General features: G+C 40.9%; 2 protein-coding genes and 3 non-coding genes across 6 annotated transcripts in view; 2 read left to right on the top strand and 3 right to left on the bottom strand.

Annotated features, from left to right (window-relative positions):
• Positions 1 to 2,755: 2,755 nt before the first annotated feature.
• trnaf-gaa (transfer RNA phenylalanine (anticodon GAA)) lies at positions 2,756 to 2,828 on the bottom strand. Its single transcript has one exon. It is a non-coding gene; the product is annotated as a tRNA-Phe (tRNA).
• Positions 2,829 to 3,992: 1,164 nt separating this feature from the next.
• Positions 3,993 to 4,065, bottom strand: trnaf-gaa (transfer RNA phenylalanine (anticodon GAA)). Its single transcript has one exon. It is a non-coding gene; the product is annotated as a tRNA-Phe (tRNA).
• Positions 4,066 to 5,265: 1,200 nt separating this feature from the next.
• Positions 5,266 to 5,338, bottom strand: trnaf-gaa (transfer RNA phenylalanine (anticodon GAA)). Its single transcript has one exon. It is a non-coding gene; the product is annotated as a tRNA-Phe (tRNA).
• A 342-nt stretch (positions 5,339 to 5,680) lies between these two features.
• On the top strand, positions 5,681 to 8,763 carry hs6st2 (heparan sulfate 6-O-sulfotransferase 2). Its single transcript, XM_008304099.1, has 2 exons — positions 5,681 to 6,489; positions 7,378 to 8,763. Exons 1-2 carry the CDS (start codon positions 5,906 to 5,908, stop codon positions 8,204 to 8,206), a joined length of 1,413 nt encoding a protein of 470 aa, XP_008302321.1. The 5' UTR covers positions 5,681 to 5,905; the 3' UTR covers positions 8,207 to 8,763.
• Positions 8,764 to 11,610: 2,847 nt separating this feature from the next.
• Positions 11,611 to 22,356, top strand: part of mbnl3 (muscleblind-like splicing regulator 3) — a 28,598-nt gene continuing 17,852 nt past the window's right edge. The window contains exons 1-2 of one of the 2 annotated variants that reach the window (XM_008304083.1): positions 11,611 to 11,881; positions 18,446 to 19,458. In XM_008304083.1, coding sequence (XP_008302305.1) covers positions 19,285 to 19,458 — 174 coding nt within the window. In that variant the 5' untranslated portion in view covers positions 11,611 to 11,881; positions 18,446 to 19,284. Of the gene's footprint in view, positions 11,882 to 18,218; positions 18,354 to 18,445; positions 19,459 to 22,356 lie in introns of those variants that run through there. The other variant, XM_008304091.1, reaches the window with a different exon arrangement.

The following is a 22,356-nucleotide window of genomic DNA, read 5'->3' as shown; positions in this document are numbered from 1 at the left end:
CACAGGATACATAACATTGCTGCTTCATCGATCTGGTAAAGAGACGGCATGTAATCATGTGTCATTTTTACATCAGTGTTCCTCACAGCTTCATTCAGACACACAACAGTGACAGAGAGAGCTGAAGTATGATGTTTGCAACAACCACGAGATTAGACAGAACCGTAAAGTGGCACCAGTAGCTTTCTCTGGGATTAGGTTGCAGCTTTTACGGCGTCACTGTCTCGATCATCATCGCCCACGATACACAACATTTTCCTACACTGGTATGTTGCAGCCTTGCATAGGAAGTTTACAGTATGAACAATCTCAGTATTAGGCTATTAACATACAGGTTATTAATGCTAAAAAAAAATACCCCAGAGTTTTAAAAAGAGTGTCAACCCATTGTTGCTCATTTTATGAAAGTTTCTAAACCTGCCCCTGCAAACATTATCTTCAACTGTTTAATTCATGAACTGCAGCAACTATTAACTCTCAGCCCATACTTATAATAATACACTTCACCATTATCATCTGTTAAGTGATTAAATCACTTAGATATGTAAACTATTGTTTTATAAAATCATTATCCAATGAATGATTATTACAACAGCATTTAAGCAACAAAAATTGTTTTAAAAAAAATTGAGTGAATACTGATTATTAGTGCATGCTTGTAAATTCACATGACAACGGCGCATGCAGACTGAGGTAACAGGCATTTCTGGTTGCAACGCAAATTCTTGATCACAAAAACACACTGAGAGATGAAGTTGTGAAAATGGTGATTATATCAGTGACGAAACAGAGGGCGGACTGATGAACCAAGTACTCATGAGTGGTTGATGAGCTCTTAATGAAGTACTTCCAGCCAAATTTTCCAGAGTGAATGACTGCATAATTGATTGAACATGATGTTGGTGACACTTAACAAATGTGGAGCATTATGAGTCTCATAAGGTTTCTATTTAGGGCAGGCTGGAAACAAGGCCGGCACACATAGAGCTCAGTGCAGCAACTGATTTAATTTGAAATAGATTACATTAGTTGATTCCTGTTTATGAAGACAACTGAACATAACTAGGCTACATATATGGCAACTGACTCCGATATAACACAATATTAAGTTTGCAGTGTTGTTTTTTATGGTGTTAAAAGGGTGCAGGTTAATTAAGGTGCAATACACACATAAACATATTGCTGTAACTATCTTAATTCCTTAAAGGACAGGTTTGTCTTTAAACTTGCAGTGATACTGACTTACATTTCCACTAAAAGTGCACGAGGAATACATGTTATATTAGTAAATGGAAATAGGAGGAATCACAGTAATACAGCAAGCAAAACCTGTTTCAGTGTTCTTAGTGTCAACTGACTGTTGGTTGAAGACACACCTGAAAAACGGTGAACTGATTCCTAAGACAGGCAAATACAGTTTGAGACAACCTTTAAAGTACTGGTTGGCGTTTAATTTCATTATGTTAATGATGGAGACTAATAACTGGAATAACTGGAGATAAGATTTTGACTGAAGTCCAAGCAGGCTCTCAACATTTTTAAAAGTTGTCCATCCATCCATCCATTTTCTATACACCTTGCAGCCCTTTAAAAGTTGTGTAACTTATTAATTATTTTAATCTGATCTGCTCTGCTTTTGTAACATGGTCAACAACAAAAAACTGTGCTTCTTTGATATTACTGTCCAAATGTGCCTAATTCAAGGACAAAGTTCATATGCATATAATTTTCACGTTATCGTGTTTATGTGGAACATGAGAAACTTCGCCATTCATACACATATACATGAAGATAAGATTAGAGCTTTTTAATCATCAATGTACATCTGTGTCTTGATTTGTTGACATCACAGCCAGACAACAATCCATCCATCCATTATCTGTACACTGCTTAATCCTCACTAGGGTCGCGGGGGGTGGGGTGGGGGTGCTGGAGCCTATCCCAGTCGACTAAGGGCGAAGGCAGGGGACACCCTGGACAGGTCGCCAGACGACAATAAACCTAGAAAATGTGTTTAAATGCCACAGTGTCTTGGATTTTGGACCTGAGTGCTAGCTGGGAGGGTTTTTCGAAATCCATACAAAATGTTTACATGAGCAAAAGCCTAAAACTCTAAAAATTATTATCATCACCAACATACTTGTGCATGGTGGTAGACACTGGTATCCACTCTTTAAAAATCACTCAATTTAAACCTTTTAAAGTCAGAGTAGGCAGAAATCTGGAAAAGGCCAAAAATTTAAAAAGAAAAGTGTTCTTCCTCTGAAATTGGACCAGAAAATGGTCTACAGTGGGGTTCCTGCAGTCAGAACACGCACAAAGATTCAGGCTATGTTAACCCTATTCAGGACGTTCATGTTATGTGTACGGTCTTCCTTGAGGTTCATTGAACCCCAAGAAAGAATATGTGCAAAATATTTGTTGGTATTCATTAGAGACTTTTGTACTATGTTAAATAAATGTTCTGATAAGTTGACGTATTTTTGGTTCCAAATGCATGACAAATCTTTCTCTTCTCTTTCTTTCTCTTTTTATATTCAAAAAAAATCTTCAAAATTTAAAAAAATTAAAATAAAAAAAATAAAAAAAATAAAACAGTATCTGCGACCTAAACCAAATGGCGTGGGGTCCAAAAGACCCAGATAGGGATAACAGGGCCTCCAGTTCCTGCAGTGGAGAACAGGCTGATATTTTTCCAAATCATTGACAGAGTGGGTTTACATAACTGAAACAATTGTCGTTAGTTGTACCAATATGCCGAAACCCGGGATCGAACCAGGGACCTTTAGATCTTCAGTCTAACGCTCTCCCAACTGAGCTATTTCGGCGACAAGATGATTAAAATGTGCATGCTAAATTTACAAAAACTAACTAAAATGACATACTGCTCTTTAAATATGTGTTTTGCGCAATTTCTCATAAGTTTATAAGCTACTGAGAAGAAAGGTCAAGATCTAAAGGTCCTGTAAAACTTTACTGCTGTAAGAAAGATTATTGCTTTGTGGAGCAAAAAAATACTAATAACAAAAATACTCAACTTTTTATATTGAACACTGTGTGCATCGTTGTTTATGAAAAAAAAAAGAAGAAAAAAGTTTAACAAGCCAGAGCCAACATAGCCACTCACTTTTAAATACATGTTAATTCTGCCTGAACAACTTAACCAAGCACCACAACACATATAGATATTATAGGACAGTGAAGTTTGTACCTTGTCCGGAATGAGAAGGGCACACAAACAATATAGTATTCAGTCAAATTAAGTATTACCATTAATCAATATTGACCTTTTTTTTTTATTGCATTTATCAGACCCTCTAAGAAACTTTCTTTTCAATAAATGTCTTCCTTTTTTCAGGATGCTTTGCAGTTTAGGCACTTGTTGCAATGCTGGAACAGTAACTTTTACTACAGGATTTTCCACAACTGATTCAGACTTTTAATCATATGAAAGGACAACAAGGATATGGATCTGTATTTGTAGAACAGTTGACAAGAAAGGACGCCCTCTCTCTCTGTAAGACCTGTAACTGGCTAAAATCTGCTGTCACGGGCTACATTTTCTGAGGCTTGATAACAGAGCCAAGAGGAGGCGCAGAAGTCAGATTTTTTCTTTGATCACTTGAAATACAATATCCTGAAACATTATTATGGAATTCTATCCATTGATGCCAAAACTGCTGCCTTTTACAGCTTTAATTAATGTTTTAAGACCAGTTTAAGATATGGCTCTATTTGGTTTAATTATCACTATCGACAGTGTCAGCATTTTTGTTTTCATTGCAGTGTTGGATCCAACCAGCTTGGACCATGACTTTAATTCCAAGTAGGTCAAAACAAAGACTAATAGAAGTTACTGGGCATCACTCCTGTTGTGTGAGGACATAGGAAATGGAACAATGGAAGACCGATTTCACACTGAAGAGAATGATTAGAGAAGACTGTCTTATGTATTCACTGTAGTGAACTAATGTTAGCGCACTGTATTAAAATGCCGAAACCCGGGATCGAACCAGGGACCTTTAGATCTTCAGTCTAACGCTCTCCCAACTGAGCTATTTCGGCAGTAAAATAGGTTAATTAGCACGTCGAAATTGGAAAACAAACAAGAAAAAATAAAAGCACGAAAGGCCTAATGAGGCACATTTCTTTCATATTTTGTTTGATTTCTTAACAATTAAAAGACACACATAACGTGAGCTGTATCAGCTGTACTATATTAGACGTTACAGCACAATGAAGTTACACAACAAAGTCTGCTTCATGATGTAGCCCTCAGACGTGAGAAGACCTGTGACCAGCTAAAATCCGCCATCACTGGCTAAATATTCAAAAGCTTGAAAACAGAAGGGTAAGTCCTGACAGGCATCGACCAAAATGCACAGAGGACTTCAGTTAGGAATCAAACTCAACTGATTACAACATACAGGTTTATCTTATATTAAGAAAATCACGTTGGAAAATAGTGAACTTCATGCACGTTTCCAGTCGGGTTGGCAATATTTTATAAACATAAAGCGCACTCAGGGATTTAAACCTCAACTCCTGATTGGTTGATGTAATTCACGTATCACAGGAAGTCGAATTATGGATCTCTGCGTCAGATTCGTGTTGAGAACGATGGAATACGGAGCCGGTTCTGATTTGCTTTCAAAAGACTGAGCAGGCAACATGACTGGTGTTCAGATGGTAACCCTCCTAACGTGATTGGTTTACAACTGATAACATGACTGATGTCATTCTGCGACTCTGTGCAAACTAGCAGCTGCCAGCGTTAGGGTTATGGATTTGGAACCAAATCTTGTTGTGCATGTCACATTTACAAAAATAAATTTAAATGATAGACGCAGCAAATTTTTTAACAATGGCTGTTGGGCTAACTCTGTGTCTGATTGGCTTTGGAGGTTCCACCATGATGCAGTTTTCAATTTAAGGTCATACAGCCCAAAGAAGTTACACGAAGAAAGCTTGGCTATGTTGAAGTTGCTTCAGAATATAGGTTTGAAAGGAGTTGTGACTGGCTGACACCTGCTTTAAGTATTCTTGCCTTATCTTTCCGGTGGTATGTCATAAAATAGTACCTATTCCCAAAAGTGGTCACTTATTTCTCCCCAAAAAATGGCCTTGATGAAGTTTCTACTGGGGCAGTTATTGGTGGTGTGATCATGGATACATGTCCACCTTAAAAGAACCTGCACATTTCTGCGGCGACAAACAGCCTAAATAAATTGCGTCCTCTGTCGTGAACTGACGTTCGTGACAAAATGCCGAAACCCGGGATCGAACCAGGGACCTTTAGATCTTCAGTCTAACGCTCTCCCAACTGAGCTATTTCGGCGATGAAACATACACAACATTCTTGTCAAATTTAGAGGCTCCAAATATAATGATCTATCACTTTATATTTATTTTATTGGCACGTCGAGCAATTTGCAGACATGCAGCCAGACACAGCGGCACTCAGATGTTAGGTTAACGCTGAATCTCCGCGGCTCTGGATTGGAGCGGTCACGGTGACGTAATTCTCACGGCTCCCACACTGAGCGCGGTGGCTGCTGGGAAGAAAGGTCAAGAATCGATGGCAGAAGAAGACGCTGATATACTGCCATAAGAAAGATTTTCGCTTTGAGGAGCAAACGAATACAAAAAGAACAGAACTGCTCCACTATTTTAAAAGAAACCATAGCGGGTTGTTGTTTGTGATACAGAAACAAAATGACAAGAGGCTGATCTTCGGCTGATTTTCTGACTCTCAGCCGTCTCTCCGGCTGGCTAATGCTGGCTGGCTAACAGCCGCATTGTTATTGTTGTCGCTTCATCTGGCGGCCACATATACACTGCTCTCCCCCAGCCGAGGCAGGGGTCTGGACTACCTGAGTGATGTGTTTCTGTCCGTCCCGGGAAGATGGATGAGAAATCCAACGGCGGCAGCAGCCACCATCACCGGCTGCTGATCGTCCTGCTCATGGTGTTGCTCTTTGGCGTCATTATGATCCAGTACGTTTGCCCGAGCAGGTCCGAGTGCCAGATGCTCCACCAGTTGGGGTCCTGGTTTAACGTCGGCAGTGCAACTGGTTCCCGGGGCGGTGGCACTGACATCCAAGACGGGCTTCAAAAGGATCCGTACATCGCAGAAGACGGCGCTCTGGCTCGCTTTGTCCCTCGCTTCAACTTCACAAAAGCAGACTTGAATCGCGTTGTAGACTTTAACATCAAGGGGGATGATGTTATAGTGTTTCTGCACATCCAGAAGACAGGCGGCACGACTTTTGGGCGACACCTGGTGCGGAATATCCAGCTAGAGAGGCCCTGCGAGTGCCACGCAGGTCAGAAGAAGTGTACCTGTTTCCGTCCAGGTAAAAAGGAAACTTGGCTCTTCTCTCGATTCTCCACCGGCTGGAGCTGTGGGCTTCATGCGGACTGGACGGAGCTGATCAGCTGTGTCCCGTCACGCATGGACTCCCGAGAGGCTCCCAAGAACCTGCCCAGGTTGGTGAAAGAAAGGGGACTCGCACAATCATGACACACTACTTATAACTACACTAAGAAGGTTATTAAGCAATCCACTACAGTGTACTATAGTTGTAAGGAGTACTTCGCAAAGTCATTATTTCTGAGGAAGAGTAATTACTCCAAATAAAAGTTTTCTCACTAAAGCTGCAGTGATTATTCAGTTACTTTTCAATGATTAAATTACTTGTCAAAGATTTTGATCGATTGACTGGCTTGAAATATTTGTTAGGAGGAAAAGTGTAAATATGGCTGTTCAATCTTCTTGAATGTGATATTTTCTGGTTTCTTTACTCCTCTGTCACAATGAACTGAATGTCTTTAGGTTGTGAGCATAACATGACATATGAGAACAGCATCTTGGGCTTTGGAAAACCTTATGTTTAATTGCTCCCAGTTTAGCCTAAATGTAAAGACTGCATGAATGTAACAAAGTGCAGACTCTTGGAGCAACTTTTACCACTGCAAATAGCAGGTGGTTAAACTTTGGCTTTACCATAGTCTTTGCTCTTTCCTCGAGTATGTACATTGTACAGAAGATTTACGAGAGACCAACACACAAAGTATAATTTAGTGGCTAAACCTTAAAGCACAAATGCTTCTGGTGCACGCAGACCGTATAAACAGGCCAAAACACTGCAGGATCATTGCTCTAGTTTTGTCAAAGCAGGTTGTTACAATTACAGACTGATGGTTTCCTGCATGTAACACTATCTTCTTTACTGCTCACTGCTTTTTACTGCATTTCTCATCCGAACATTATAACAAATTGATGCAGCACTTATTTAAACAAATTAATCACTGAGACATTTTGAGGCTACTTGAGTCGGCTTGTTACAGACCTAACGTCGTCTTTTTCCTCTCCAGTAGGAACTATTATTACATAACCATCTTAAGAGACCCAGTGTCGCGCTACCTGAGTGAGTGGCGTCACGTGCAACGTGGTGCTACATGGAAGGCTTCCTTACATGTGTGTGATGGACGTTCACCAACGCTGTCAGAGTTGCCAAGCTGCTATTCAGGAGATGACTGGTCAGGTTGTTCGCTGCAGGAGTTCATGGACTGCCCCTACAACCTGGCAAACAACCGGCAGACCCGCATGCTGGCTGACCTCAGCCTGGTGGGTTGTTACAACGTCTCTGCCATGAATGAAGAGGAGCGCTGGGCAGTGCTTCTAGAGAGCGCCAAACGCAATCTACGGGGCATGGCCTTCTTTGGACTGACTGAATACCAGCGTAAGACCCAGTATCTATTTGAGCGAACCTTCAACTTGGAGTTCATTGCACCATTCACACAGCTCAATGGCACACGCGCCTCCAGTGTTGAGGTTCCTCCTGAAACGCAACACAGAATCCGCCAGCTAAACCGATGGGACGTGGAGCTGTATGAGTATGCCCGTGACCTTTTCCTGCAGCGTTTCCAGGTGGCGAGGCAGCAGGAGCGCAGGCAGGCCAGAGAGAGGCGACAACAGGAGAGGAGGCGACTCCGTGGAAGGCTCGCAACAAAGCAAGGAAGGCAGCTGAAGCCGACAGAAATACCACGTCTGACCAACAGCCATTCTGCTGTAACTGAGGAGAAGCGGAGGGAGAAGGCAGCTGAAGACAACGTGGAGTCTGAAGTGCTGCTTCCCGACTGGTGGGATCTGGATGAGAATAGCACCATGGACGACTACATAGACAACGTGGAACAGTGGTAGTGACGGAAACGAGCTGTAGGGTGTCTAAGTGTGCCAAGTTCTGCCTTGTCTGTTTTCATCAAGTGTTTTTAGTGTATGCCTTCCACGGTTTTTCACCATGAACTGTTTTAAATTACACATTAATTTATTGATACTGATTGTATTTCTTTGCCACAACTGACATTAACAATGGGTACATTTTCTAGACAGAAGGAAAGACAAGTCTAGCTACCAGGAATCGTGTACCTTTTGATGATGACACTAGCCTTCTACATTTGAACTCTTGTAATGTAGCTTGGAACAACGGGGGATTTATTTTTTATTTAACAAAAAAAAATGTAATATGTTTTTCTATTTAAAAAAAAAATCTACTATTGTGATTAACAATCTATATGTTTGTCAAATTGTTGTCTCGTATGAAACGCGTACATTTTTAAATGTACCTGTGTTTTAAAGTGTCTTTTCAGTACCAGTCAAGGAGAATGGAGTTTTCATAGATACCTCAATGTGTAGCATTAACTGCTAATGTTGTAAAATTACTGAATGTGTCTGTTTTTATATAAAAATGCTTTTACATATATTGAACTCCTGGTCTGTTTTTGCCTTAGGATATCTTCTTTCTGTGTCTGATGGTCTTTTGTCTGATCATGTGCACAAAGGACTGCCAAGCTTTTGTGTTGCCCTTGCAAATCTCTAGAACACCAGCAGGGAGCGCTGAAGTGATTTTAATGAAATCCAAACTCCCTGCTGAGGTGATAGTTGACATCACAGCTTATTCTTAAATTTGGTTGGGTAGGATTTGGATCGCTTTTCAGTCTGATTCTCAGAGGATTTAATAAAGGGATCAGCTGTGACAGCTGCTCAAAAGTTTTATTGAATTTTTCAGTAATATACTGAAAATGCTCAAAATTTTGAAGAGTTAACAAGATTTTTGGTTGATTTATTCTCTCTTAGTGCAGTTGTACTGGCAGAAATAATTGCATGTTGTTCACTTTTAAAAGTGTAAATGTTCTGTGCATATGTGATGATATAATTGAAAAATGATTATTGACAAAAATCGAATGCCCATGCAGCAGATACACATGCGTACATTCAGCTTATCTATGGTCCCTGATGGTGACGGATGTTGCTCTGGTAAATGAATTCCTTTCTTTTTTTTCCACCAAGTGTAGGTTACTACTTTGACAGTCACTGGAAATCAAATTTAGAAGCTTTGTAGATATTCACATTATAATTCACACACAAATTTTAAGTAAACTATCATTAATTTTTCATTTCATTCCTATTATTGACTAAACCTTTTTAAAACAAATTCACATCATTGTGACATAGTCAGGTGTCTATTTTATTACACTTAGTCTATTGGACATTAAGGTAAATTATTGTATATTTAATGAGCATAACTCATCTGCAGATTTAAGCATAACATTTTAGAAAGCTTGATATACAAAAAAATGTAGAAAGTCATTTAACTAAGTAATCAGCTGGGCAAGTGTCATGGTTGTTTCTGTTAGCTTACATTTTAATCCATGAAAATTAGTTTTTAATAAAAAAGTATGGAATTTTACTGCAGCTATCACACAGGGAAAAAAATGACATTTTCTCAAAATGTGTTTTGCTCATACTCTGAACCACTTCAGGAGCACTTCCATACACCAAAGTTCCAATTTTATTCCTATTTATGTTCTGAGGGGTTTGTTCATATATCATTTATAAGCTGACTTATAGAATAGTTTATTTAAAAAAAAAAAAAAACATGGCAAACACTGTTTTAGCCACCACAGACTCAAGTTTTGCCATGCCACACCACAAACAGTGAATCACCTTAGAGGGCTGCACACACACTCACAGAGCTGGACTTACATCCATTACATCCTTTCCTTCTGGGATAAATAAAGTATTTTCATTTCATTTCATTACTACGACAGTAATTTTGTGTATAGGGATGAAACTTTCTCTAAAGAGCTCTGGAGACAAGTGGTACAGACTGCTTAACAATGCAGCGCTCACCAGACCCTGCAGTAAACAGAAAGAAAGAAAAAAGAAAGAACGAAAACCCTGGATGGACATAATGTGAGGTTTCAAATACAGTGTTAAAAGATTACGTTAAAAAAATTGAGGAATAAGAAAAAAACTTTTTTTTAAAAATGTCAGCAAGGGAGCAGTGAAATACTGCAACATTCAAAAACTGTAAAAACAATAAAAATAACAGTAAATATCTCAAGAATAATGATATTTTAAGCTAATTAAATGCAGTAAAACAGTGTCATTTTACTGCCACGCACTGTAAAAATTACTACAAATTCCTGTTTGTAAAAATACAGATTTTTAATGTGAACAACATGTACAGTTTAGGCCTATTTTATAGTTTGTTTGTTTTGTTTACAGTTACCGAGTAAATTTTTTTTCTTTTTTCTGTGGTTTGGAATTCAGCAATCCAAAGAATATCTAGGTATAAAAAGTATAAATCATATTGCCATGTATAAAAAACCCTAATATACATACATTTCCTTATAAATAATGGCTAATATCTGAAAATAACACTATTTTTTGCTGATGATTTTTTGTGGATATTATTTACAGTTTGGAATTTTTTCTAGTTAATGAGTAAATGAATACTTTTCCCCTGTTGTTTTAGTGTCTGTAATTTAATATAACAGGGAAAATATGTAAAATAACAGTAAATTGTTTTTGTTTTTTTGTTTGTTTTTTTAATAGCGTAGGTGGGATGTCCTGAGCAGAACATGGTCATTTTAAACTTGCTTAATTAAATGTGTAACTATCTTTAGGATTCATCAACGCTTAATGACGCACATATTTAGCATCTGTTCTAGAGTTTACTCGATTGAAAGTTACATTAAAAAAAGATTCTTTTACTGCGTATGTGCGCTCGTGTACTTGTACAGGACAGCCTACATCTGCACATGATAAGAACGACAGACCAAATTAGCCAAGTTGCAAACACAACATTAGCCAAACTGCTAACATAACATTAGCCGAATTGCTAACATAACATTTGAATACAGCTGGACTAACTTAGCTTTTATCTTTCAAATGACAAAACTATTGCGTGTGCCATATGTAGCTGTATATTTATTTATTTTTTGGCTAGCTCCAACCGTCATGTTAGCAGTTTGTCAGGGCTGAATATCTCTACAACTGTCAGGTGTCAGTGGCGCCATAATTGGTGTCATCTTGAACACACATACCTGTCGTACTGGCGACGTGTAATGGCAGTCTACCTTCATACCTGCTGTGCTTTAGTCGTGACTCTCATTCCCCCTTAATGATGTTATCAAATAAACGAAGCGAACACACTCCCTCTCGTCCAACTCCTCCCTCTCCATATCGCCCTCCCTCGGATTTCTTTTTTTTTTTTTTTTTTTTTTTTTAGCAAATCTGTTATCTGCTGTGTGTCCAGTCTGTGTTGCAGCCGAAGCCAATGTAGTTGCTGCTAACATATCAGCACCCAGACCCGCTTCTTTCTTTCACTCCGCGGCTTGCAACACGTTTTTTTTTTTTGTACCTGCTTCGATTTCCTTTTTCTTTTTCTTTCTTTTTAACTAGCGCCTGTTTTTCCCCACATGCTTTCCTCAAGACAAGGCAATGCCGAGTGCGTTACAGATCAAGACGGAAAATAACGACGTTAATTTCGAAGGAGACATTTGATCCCGGATCCGTTTGGACTGTAAACAGGTAAGAGGCTCAGCACGTCTGGCGCAGTTGCAGCAATATCAATGCAGCCATTTGAACAACTATTTCTTCGCATTTAATCCACGTTGCATGCATTTAAAATTGCCTGTTGCGTTGCCTCTCAAAGCTGCCTTTGTTGTTGGTACATACGGGCGTAAATGTGGTGCTACACATAGGCAAAACAGTAATAACATTTACATGCTTTGAGCAGGTGTGTCTGCATGCAAATAGCGCTGTTGTCATAGTTTAGTCTGCACAGAGGGGCTTGGTTTAGTCTAACGTGCAGGCTTTTACTGGGTGTCTTCACCGCGCCAGTGTTTTAAGTACAAGTTGCGGTCTTGCTAGAGAGTGAAGTGCAAAAAAAAATCAATGTGAAATGACTTTCTGAGCTACTCTGTTCACAGTAAATCCATTACACCTGCAGGCTGCAACCCTGGTTATCTGGCTGCATGTGTGCAGGATTTTGCCACACATGCAGTCAGCAGTGCAGAAGGCTGAGTGTTGTCCTTGTGCGTCCTGTAAGGGGTCAGACACTCACGCCACCATGCCACACTGTGTTGTCACTACTTGCCTACAGATACTGTATGCCATTCTTGTGAATGTGTTGCCATCATCCTGGCTCGTATTACCAATACAGCCAGTCAAGACAGGTTCACTCTCCCTCCAGACTGTGGACTCTGTACCAGTCTAGCTAGTTTTTCTTTACTTAATATAAACCCAGATAAACTGTCAAGCACACACACGCACACACACACACAAGGGCATGCAACACCATTTCCCACAAAACCTGTTTCCCCTCTCACACAGATACATGCTGACTGCTCGGCATCTTTTATGGCACAAATAAAACCAATCGCCAACACTGCAGCAGCAATAACAAATCAAAAATGTAACTCCTGACAATATGTTATTGGGTCGACTGTAATATCGACCATTTTTCCACGCAGTTAATTTTCATTATCTCACTACAGGGATGTGAAACTCCCAGCTCAAATCTGGGGAAGTGAAATGAAAGCTCCAAGGCCCGTACTTTATTCAGTCTGATTTAAAACTTCAAATGAAACAAGCAAGTTAAGCTGCATTGTTCCAAGTATTACGTTTTGTTTAGGCTGTGTTGTCCCTGTATGATGAAATCAGCTTGTTGTATGTTTGCTTGAATGGGAGCTGTGGTGCTTTAATGAGCTGAAAAGATTACTGATACTTAACCTAATTACTTTGCTCCCTCTCTCCAGCTTGCCGGCTTTCACTCTCAATGTGATTTATGGATCGTTCACCTTTTTAATCAATCACCTGCCCATTGATGTTGGCCTGTTTTGCACTCGTCCTTGTCACTGCTCTCAAAAGAGTTGTCTGTTTACTGAACTGTGACACAGAGATAATTTAGATGGAGATCAGATTTGTGTTTTCACAGCTTCGGTGTTTGTTCCACAACTACCTGGGCTTCTGAAAATGGAAATCACCAGGCTTTTGGGAATGGGGAAACTCTAAATTAAACAAAAAAAGTCCCACAGGAAACTCACAGATTCTCGTGTGAAACTAAACTGATCTGGGCTAAAGGGTTTTTTCCAGTGTCTATTAAAAGCAGAACTCTATTGTTTTATGACCCTTTATGTAATAACCTCTCAGTCATTGGAGTTCATCTGAATGGAGTTCAACATCTTTTAGTAACTGTAAATCCAACCTCAACTTCTTTCAATATTTCAGCTGTTTCAAAAATCTCAACTGCAGATTACTCAGCCATGAGCACACATATGTTCCTCAGAGGAGAATTCACCTCATCCTAGTTGTTAATTTCTTTTGTTCTCACTTTAAACCTGCAGTAATAACCAACCATTTTCCTGTTAACACATTTGCCTAACACTCTTAATATAGAACAATTCAAAATAAACAGTAGAGCATGCTGAAGTTTTAAACCACCAAAATTGTTAAGAAGCACTTAAAATATTCCCTCGCCTATATGATGATTGTGCAAACTGTTAATGTGCCTCGGTGCCTTTCACTGAGTGCGTATCTGACAGCTTTATCGGTATAAGGCCACCTATTAGTGTGAGGCGACAAGGTGCAGGGCTGTCTGTCGAAGTGGCACCCAGCCTACACACCAGCCATAATGCAGACGTCAGAGCTGCGCTGAAGGTTACGCTGTCGGTAGCCCTTTGGTGCACTGTGTTTGATGAGGAACGCAGTGCGCTGGAGTCAACAGCAGCCGCCCTCGCCTGTCCTCCTTACACTTCACCCAGCCTTGTTCCACCTACATGTTGACCCCCACCTGCTGGCTGCCGGAGCCCCTCGCCTTCGCTACAGACACCTGGAGGACAGGCAGCGGTGTAATGACTGCTATAACTAGGACACTCTGTTTCTATTCACCGTGCCGCATCCCTGCATACGGCTGTCTATGCTGCATTGTAAAGGTCGGGCAAGTTCAGTAGGCCGAGATTATTTCTGCACAAAATGTACACTCTGGCTTATAATGAAGTGGGAATACAGGTGGTAGGTTCTAAGTAGATCTGCGCACTAGTGCTGAAACTGTTTGCCAATTAATTTGTGGATTGAGAAAAACGATTAATCTGCAGCTATTTTGATTATCCAAAAATTATTTTAATCCTTTTGTAAAGAAATGCTAAAAAAAATGTTTTGCTCCAGCTTCATCCTAGCATCCATAGCTAAGCCTTATTTTCATCTTTCTTATATGTGTTTTGTTTTTAATTCATTCATCAGTGGACAGCACTGAGATAGCTGCTGTGTGTGGGCTGAAACTGCACAATAACAACCTTAAGCATGTAGCATCAAGCTCCTCTCTGCTGATCAATACTTAACTATAAGAGCATTTGAAGCTAAACCTCTCGTTCTGTTTTTTTCCTTCTCAGTATTTTCAGTTCACCTGCCTCTTAATTATTTGCTCCTCGGCTGTTTGTTCTGCATCTTCTGGCCTCCTCGTGTTTGATCTCTGCTCTGGACCGTAGTGTTGTGCAGTGTAGCAGCTTGGCAGCAGATGCTTCATTCCAAACTAAAGGCGCTTTATTCCGAAAGAGGACTATCGCTTGAAAAAGACTTCTGATTAGGACATAAAACATCACGTAAATGCAAGTGAGCATACTTTACTTAATGAAGCTGTTTGGTTTTGTACATTTTTGGTCTATCTTTGTTGGGTTGTTTTAGTTTGTGAAATATTTGAAGACACAGTCGTCTATATGTTTTTTTTCTAAACTTTAGATATTGGGCAACTCTTGTTTGCATTTTGGAATTAAGTTCAAAATTTTCATGTAGGTAGTTATGTGCTTTGGTGTATCAATCTGACGAATGTGTGGATTAATCCTATGTAGGGCTCAATGATTTGTGGAGAATATCTCATTTAGATTTTTCTGACTGCTATTGTGATTTAATTTGGGATATAATTAAAAAGAAAAACAAGCTTTAGTTCAAAATTTCTCATATAATAGATTTAATACATGATGGAACATTACCACATCCAAAGCGTGACTGTCATACAAGGAGGACGGCATTAATTTGTAAAACCACTGACACGACAGTTTAAACCCTGGGAGAGACATGCTGCGAAATGTACAAGATGTGGCTATTAAATAATAAGACTGTGCTTATGTCAGTAAAACCATAGCGCACCTGTCTGAGGAACGTTGCATACATTCAGCCGTAGGCACAAGTATAAAGAACCCCATGAAAGTTAAAAATCTCATTTAAAAACCTAAATACAGCAGTAGTTTTATTATTTATTTGCTACATCTCAGATATCCTAAGTTTCAGCCTTCTTCATTTGCTAATTGCATTGTTTCAAATTGCAATTTCAATTTTAAATTGATTAATTGGTGAGCCCTAGTTACATAGTGTACTTACACAATGGAGTCAAACAAAACTCAAAGCTCAAAAATGACAATTTTTTTAGACATGGTAGTGTCCTAGCTTCAAAGATCGCAATGTCAGTCTGTCAGCATGTCAGTCTACTTTGGTCCAGGCTGAAACAGCAATTTTTTAATGAATTACCATAAGATTTTGTACAGAAATGCATAGATCCTAAACGATGACTCCTAACTAGTTTAGTGATTCTCTGACCTTTACTCTGGTGCCAAAAAGAGGTCAACACTTTCGGTTTTTAGTTAGTGTTTTTGCTAAATGTCAAACACTTGCAAAATGAACTATCAAATATTAACACACAATGCTAAAACGTTAATCATAGTAAAAAATATATATACCTGCCCAATAGGTGCATATTAGCATTGTCAGTGTAAGAATTTTGTCATGTGAACGTTTGCACTTAGTTCAAGGCACTACTGGACAGGTACAGCCTTCCAGAGCCAACAGCATGTCTGTAGACTCCTGTTTATGTGATTCAAAGTACCTATAAGTAGTTTTTTAGCACTAGTATGCAATAAAAGTCATGTCCTTTTCCATGGTCCTAAATTTCTGCATGCAGAGGCAGAGTGGCAACACCCATTAATGAGTAACTAATTAATACAACTTAATTCCTAACTTGAGTGTCATGTCTACTAGTTTGATATCTCTCCCAGCTTGTTCTGTTTGTTCATGAACATGTTGAAACAAAAACAATCCCCGAGTTGGCATGTCACATTTAACCTACTTCCACATTATTCCACAGCACGATTCCTCTATTTTTAACTGTCCCCTTTGTCTTCCAGTGTCTGATAAGGCCCTGATAGAGACCAAAGGCAAAGATAACAAGGAAAGGCTTGGTTAAACAGTTGGTCAAATTCCTCGAAGGCAGAGTCATGACAGTGTATATTAGAAAGTGAAAGGTCATTCCTGTGTATATCCAAAGGTACTGGATGCAGCATACACTGGAATGGCTTTGGAGGAGGGCCAGTATTGCTACGTGGCTTTCCAAGAATGGTTGTAATGGCAACTGTGCGCCATTTGGTGTCTGGCGTGGTGAGAGCGAGGAGAGGAAGTGAGGAGCGTTGCTGAGGAGCATTTTGATGATGTGGGCTGCATATTGCTGAGCTGCATCATCAGGGCGTGCGTAAGCAAAGGCGCCTGACACTGATGTGGACCTGAATGCAGGACAGGCAAAGCTGCAGGAGGAGTGCTTGTCTTGTCCCCCCTGAGAAAAGTTCCTATCGATCTGTAGGTAGGCTGGGAGGAGGAGGAGGCACAGACAAGCATAATGGTTAAGCAAGCAAAGCAGTTGCTGTACCTGCTCATCTCTCATTCCTGCCTCTTTTTTTTGGCTGGGATGTGTCTTTGTTCTTGTGTTTGAAGGTGGGTGCATCAATTCAGTTCCCACCTCCCCCTTATCCCTCCTTCTCCCACTCCGCTGCAGTGTTCTCCTTCTGGGCTGTATCTGCATGCTCTCACACACACACACACACACACACACACACACACTCGTTCCCTCACACTCCCCCCACCCCCCCGTTGCTTCCTCCGTCTGTGTCTGCCGCCATCAGACGCAGGGACTGATAATATCTGCTCCAACGCCCTCTCCTCCTCCTATTTTTTGCACTCCTCCTCTCCTGCATCTTGCCTATTGTTTATTTGTTTTGTGCATTAATGTGCTACAGCAGATTTAATGCGGGGCAGTGTTCCTTTTCCTTCATTTTGGCAAAGTCCAAAATGCAGTTTCGACTTTTCCTTCCCCTCACTGATTATTATCAGTATTCACTTAGTGTCCGGACACGTCACTCTGCTCCCTGAGAGTGAGCTGCACAGCAGGCTGCATGCATCATCCTTGCATCATACTGCAGTACAGTCCACTGTCTGAATGAGACACAACTTTCTCCTCCACGTCTGTGAGAAGTCCAAACTGTTTGGCGACAGCTCGGAGCTGTTGCACAGTTTGAATATTAGCATGTGGCTCAGCCATGACTGCCATGACTGTGCTTGTACCAGTGAAAAAACCGAGAGGAACAAGGACAGGCTCTGTGAAGGGAGGAGCCTCGTTCCAAAACGCTTCGTCATTGGCCGGTGATGTGCCCTGCCTGCCTGTAAAAGTCTGCCTGATTGGCTGCTGCTTTGCATTGAGCACAGCAGCTGCAGTTGTGAAGAACTACCCCTTCTCTTTCTGCCCTGTCTCTGCTTTTCCTACCTCTTCCCTTCTCATTAATAACTGGGAATCATCTGTGTTGACCACATGTGCCAGCCTGTGCCACTTCAAGGACGCCACTTTTCACTGTATCTGGCAGCATGATTCATGTCAAGTTGGTCAATTACTTTCTGCTCTGTGGAGCTCACGGGAGTTGAAGTGACGTCTCTGTCCTGCCTGCAATCTCCCTCCATCCTCTCTCTCTCTCCCTCTCTCTCTCTCTCTCTCTCTCTCTCTCTCTCTCTTTTGTATCACTTAATCAAGACATAGCTTGCCCTTTCCTGTTCATTGCTGCCTCCCTCCCTCCTGTATGCTCTGCTCCCCTATTTGTTTGCCCTCGCTTTCTTCTCTTTGGCTCTTTTTGCTTCCACCCTCCTGCCTCGTGATCCTCATCACTCTCCGTTTCAGCAAGCTCCACACGAGGTTGTAGCTTTACATTAACAACATTTTCTCCTCAACAGGCTTCTATTTTGCTAATGCCTTAATGTTTGCTGTTGTGTTTTTACAATCCACAGCAAGGCAACGAGGAAGGACATGCAGCAGAGAGGTCAGTGAGGAGGATGACAACAGAAGAACGGTGAAGAAGGGATGAGAAAGAGACTGAAGTAAAAGGAGGAACTCCAAAGTGCCTACTTCGAGGGTTCGTCTTGCCGAATCTGCTGGATTACAGCAGGACAGGGCTCAGTGTGTGTTTGGCCTTGAATGGAGGCTATATTTTATCCTGACAGCCACAGAGTCATCCATCCCACGTTGCTGAGCTGCAGCCCCGACACACTCTGAACTGAGCCGCCACCTCGTCTCATCATTGGGAAGGACATCTCGGTGTAAGGCTCTGCTTTTTTTTTTTTTGCTCTACAGAAATCATTTTAGCTTCTCTGTCAGGCAGATATAACTATAGCAGAGCCACAGTGACGGCCTCAGCCTCGGCCATGTTGACGTGAATGTAACAGTGACTTGCAGTGAGTGTCAGCTGATACAGGTGAACGCACAGACACTCAGCAACATATCCAGGCATGCCAGAGTGATGTGCTCACAGTAGTTTTTTTTTTTCTTTCTTCTTTTGAGGCAGAGCTGGCCTCTGCTCACAGTCAACCCCTCTATCTCACCCCTGTGAAAACTTCAGCTGCCACTTTTCCCAGGAAGAGCTAATAAACATCCCCCAAAATACACCAACCAAAAGGACTCGCTGCCTGTTTGCACTGAGGAAAAACCGAAAATATTTCTGCGTCTGTTTCCTCTGTGTTTTTCTGGGGACTTTTTTTTTCTTGAATCACAATTAGTCACCATTGCTCTCATCAGACAGTTTTCCGTCCATTTGCCCCCTCCTGCCACTCAGTGTTTGTGAGCGTCTCTGATGGCCGTCAGCATGACCATGGGGCGAGACACCAAATGGCTGACCTTGGAAGTGTGTCGTGAGTTTCAGAGAGGCACCTGCTCGCGGTCTGATGCCGAGTGTAAGTTTGCACATCCCTCCCGGAGCTGCCATGTGGAGAACGGCCGAGTCATCGCCTGCTTTGATTCACTCAAGGTAACAATGCAACAGACATTACGCACATCGGTCCCTGCCTTATTACAGCTTGTTTGTTTCCATGTGTTCATTATGGTTCATGTGAGGTTCGTTGATGCCTTTTAGCTCTCTTCTATTATATATTTATGTTATGGATGCAAACCGGGGTTAACTGTAGTGTTTTTAGATGGGATAAACCACTTTTAGGGAAACAGAAAAGATCTTGTTTCTCACTTCAGATGTAATATATATCATATAAAGATGTGTCAGGATGCAGGCGGCCTACCCTCTTATTTAAACAATATCCTGACGGAAACCTTGCAAACTGTGTCAGTTGGTCAGCTGATGCATTTTAATTTTGTTTTACCTCCTAAATAGCAAAGTAAATTGAACATAAAAAAAAATACAGTAAAAAAAGCCACATATACCTTTGAGTGATTTTTTAAATTCAACTGAAAATTACAATTTTGACCTGTCACCATGCAGTCTAAAGCCATGAGTGTTAGTGGGTGACATGAGTCACTTTTCATGATTCAACATGTCAAACTTTAATGTGATTTTTTTTTTCTCATGACGTGACTGCATTATAAAGACTACTTTGGAATGGACAGAAAATGTCTAATTGAGGGGAGGACATATGAGTCAATGCCATGATTGTAGTGGATTATTGGATATACATTTTCTGTGCTGTCATCATATTAAATGTTGTCTTTCCTCCAGAATCCATATACCTTCTCTTAATCCATATCAGTTTTGAAATCATAAATTACATAAAAAGCAAACAACTTCATCTTGTAATTTTAGCTTTAAAATACAAAAAATATCTATTTTTGCTTGTGTTTACCCAATGTTTTACGAAATGTGGATTTCTTTTTTTTTCTTTATTATTTATCTTTTTTTTTTTGAAATGCAAAGAGTTGAATCTTTTCTCCACTGACAAATGAAAACTGTAGAAGCATGGCTTGTGATTTTTTACAAAAAAGGCTGTGTTGTGTGTTAGTGTTCAACTGATTTCATATTGTAAACAGATTTATTATTTTTATTATTATTATTTCAAGTTTTATTTCAGAATAAATATGGGCTGGATGGACAACTACCAAACATATCTGAAACTAGACTTGGTTCTCACTGTGCTGCTAATTAGCTATTTTTTGGTGGTTACATAAACAGCATTAGCTGTGAGTTCTCTTGCTAAGCCTCCTTACTGTTGCCTATACGTATATTTTAATACTGCTGCATTCATTTAGAACTGAAATCGAACACGTATATCATAGGTGTCTGCAGCCGTGGCATGAATCATGATATTGGTGAGCTGTATTCTAGCCAGACCTTTGATTTCCTATAACTAAGCACATATAGATAACAGCATCAGAAGGACATCTCTGGTTATGTTATCAAGATATTTATTGTTTCCATTTGGCCCCAGACACACGTAGTTTCTCGTAAAGCTGTCCTGCTGACAGTCTGTTCCTCCACCACGGCTGATGTGGGCTAGTCGGTCGTGCTGCTTCACCATCGCTGCAGCTGCTCTCCTCCGCCACAGAACCACAACACTGCTCACACACAGTGGAAAAGCAGTCCGAGAAGAAGCGGTGTATTGGATATTAGAGGAGCTTCGGCTATCAATGGCCAATTATGCTAAAATCGAATAGACTGTTGCTGTGTCGACGTGTGCGTTTGTGGGAGATTTTGCTCCACCAGCTTTCCTGCAGCGAAAAAGTGCGACCCAGACAAGGGGCTTTCTGTCTGAGTGCAGCTGCTGTCTCCTTGTTTATTGAGTTAGAATTTATTATTCAGCCATTTTTCTGTGTTATGTCCTCCTGAGCAGGGGGGAGATGGAGAGGAGAGAGAGAGAGACAGAGAGAGGGGGCCTAGCAACAGCACAGGAGTGCGTACCCATTGGATAGTTTGATCTTCCTGAGTGGCACGGCTGTTTTTAGCACAGAGCAACAGCCTGGCTCTGTACTGGTTGCATCGACAGGAGAAAGAGGCGAGCGGCTTTATACCAAAGGCAGTGAAGAAGCATTAAAGGCCACGTTTGGCTGTTTGAAGCCTCAGGGGTCATGTTGTTGGTTTGAGAGAGAGCTGGAAGTTGGTGACAGCTGAAGGTCAAAACGGTTTTTTTCATCAGGGGTTGCAGCAGTGATCTGGTGCCAGCACAGTGTGTCAACAACCATTTCTTTACTTTCTGTCCTCGCTGTTGTTTGGATTATACTCAGCTGACAGTTTCGAGAAAAAACAAAGAAGCACCACGTCCCCAACAGAGACGCTCCACAGCGTCGCTCCTTCCTCCTGCTCCCCGCCCACCCCTCCTTCCTTTGTTAATTTTATGGATTTATCTGCTAATGGCTTCCCTCCTCACCATCCCTCCCATATCTGGCATCTCCAGGCCGGTCCAAGCCGACCGCTGTCATTCCCTGTTGCTCCTCCATTAGCTCTGTCTGGTCGGTCTGAACCTGCTGCAGGGGAGGGAGGGGGGAGCTCACGCTTAGTTCTTTTTACCTTGTTAACTGGAGTGCTGCTGTCATCTCAAATGATTAGTGTGGACATCACATCTGCCCACCATCCTGCTTTTCAACATACGCTCCATTCAATAGCAGTGGCACCTTTGAATGACAGCATTGTAGGGCTGCAGCTAACAATATTTTAATTATAGATTAATCCGCTGAATACTTTGTGAATTAATTTTGGGGTCTGCATCAGAAAAAATATAACAATCCCCATTACGTGTTCTCAGAGACAAAGATGGCATCTCTGTCAGATTAAAAGCAGGAAAACAGAAGATCTTCACACCTGAGAGGCTGGAAATTTTGGCATTTTTTTCATAACTTGCATGTTTCAGCTAACATTTTCTAATTAGAACTAAACATAGTGTATTCCTGTGGCTGTTGTCATTAGTTTTTCAGGTATATAGCTGTA

This window comes from Stegastes partitus, unplaced genomic scaffold, assembly GCF_000690725.1.
Source record: "Stegastes partitus isolate 25-593 unplaced genomic scaffold, Stegastes_partitus-1.0.2 Scaffold39, whole genome shotgun sequence".
In the NCBI taxonomy this organism is placed as follows: domain Eukaryota; kingdom Metazoa; phylum Chordata; class Actinopteri; family Pomacentridae; genus Stegastes; species Stegastes partitus.
The sequence above is the reverse complement of the archived record's forward strand: the minus strand, read 5'-3'. Positions and strand labels throughout refer to the sequence as shown.

Excerpts from the sequence above, each read along its gene's own strand:
- hs6st2 (XM_008304099.1), top strand. The coding sequence starts at position 5,906 with ATGGATGAGAAATCCAACGGCGGCAGCAGCCACCATCACCGGCTGCTG. Across the intron at positions 6,490-7,377 it reads GCTCCCAAGAACCTGCCCAG|TAGGAACTATTATTACATAA; the intron begins GTTGGTGAAAGA and ends TTTCCTCTCCAG.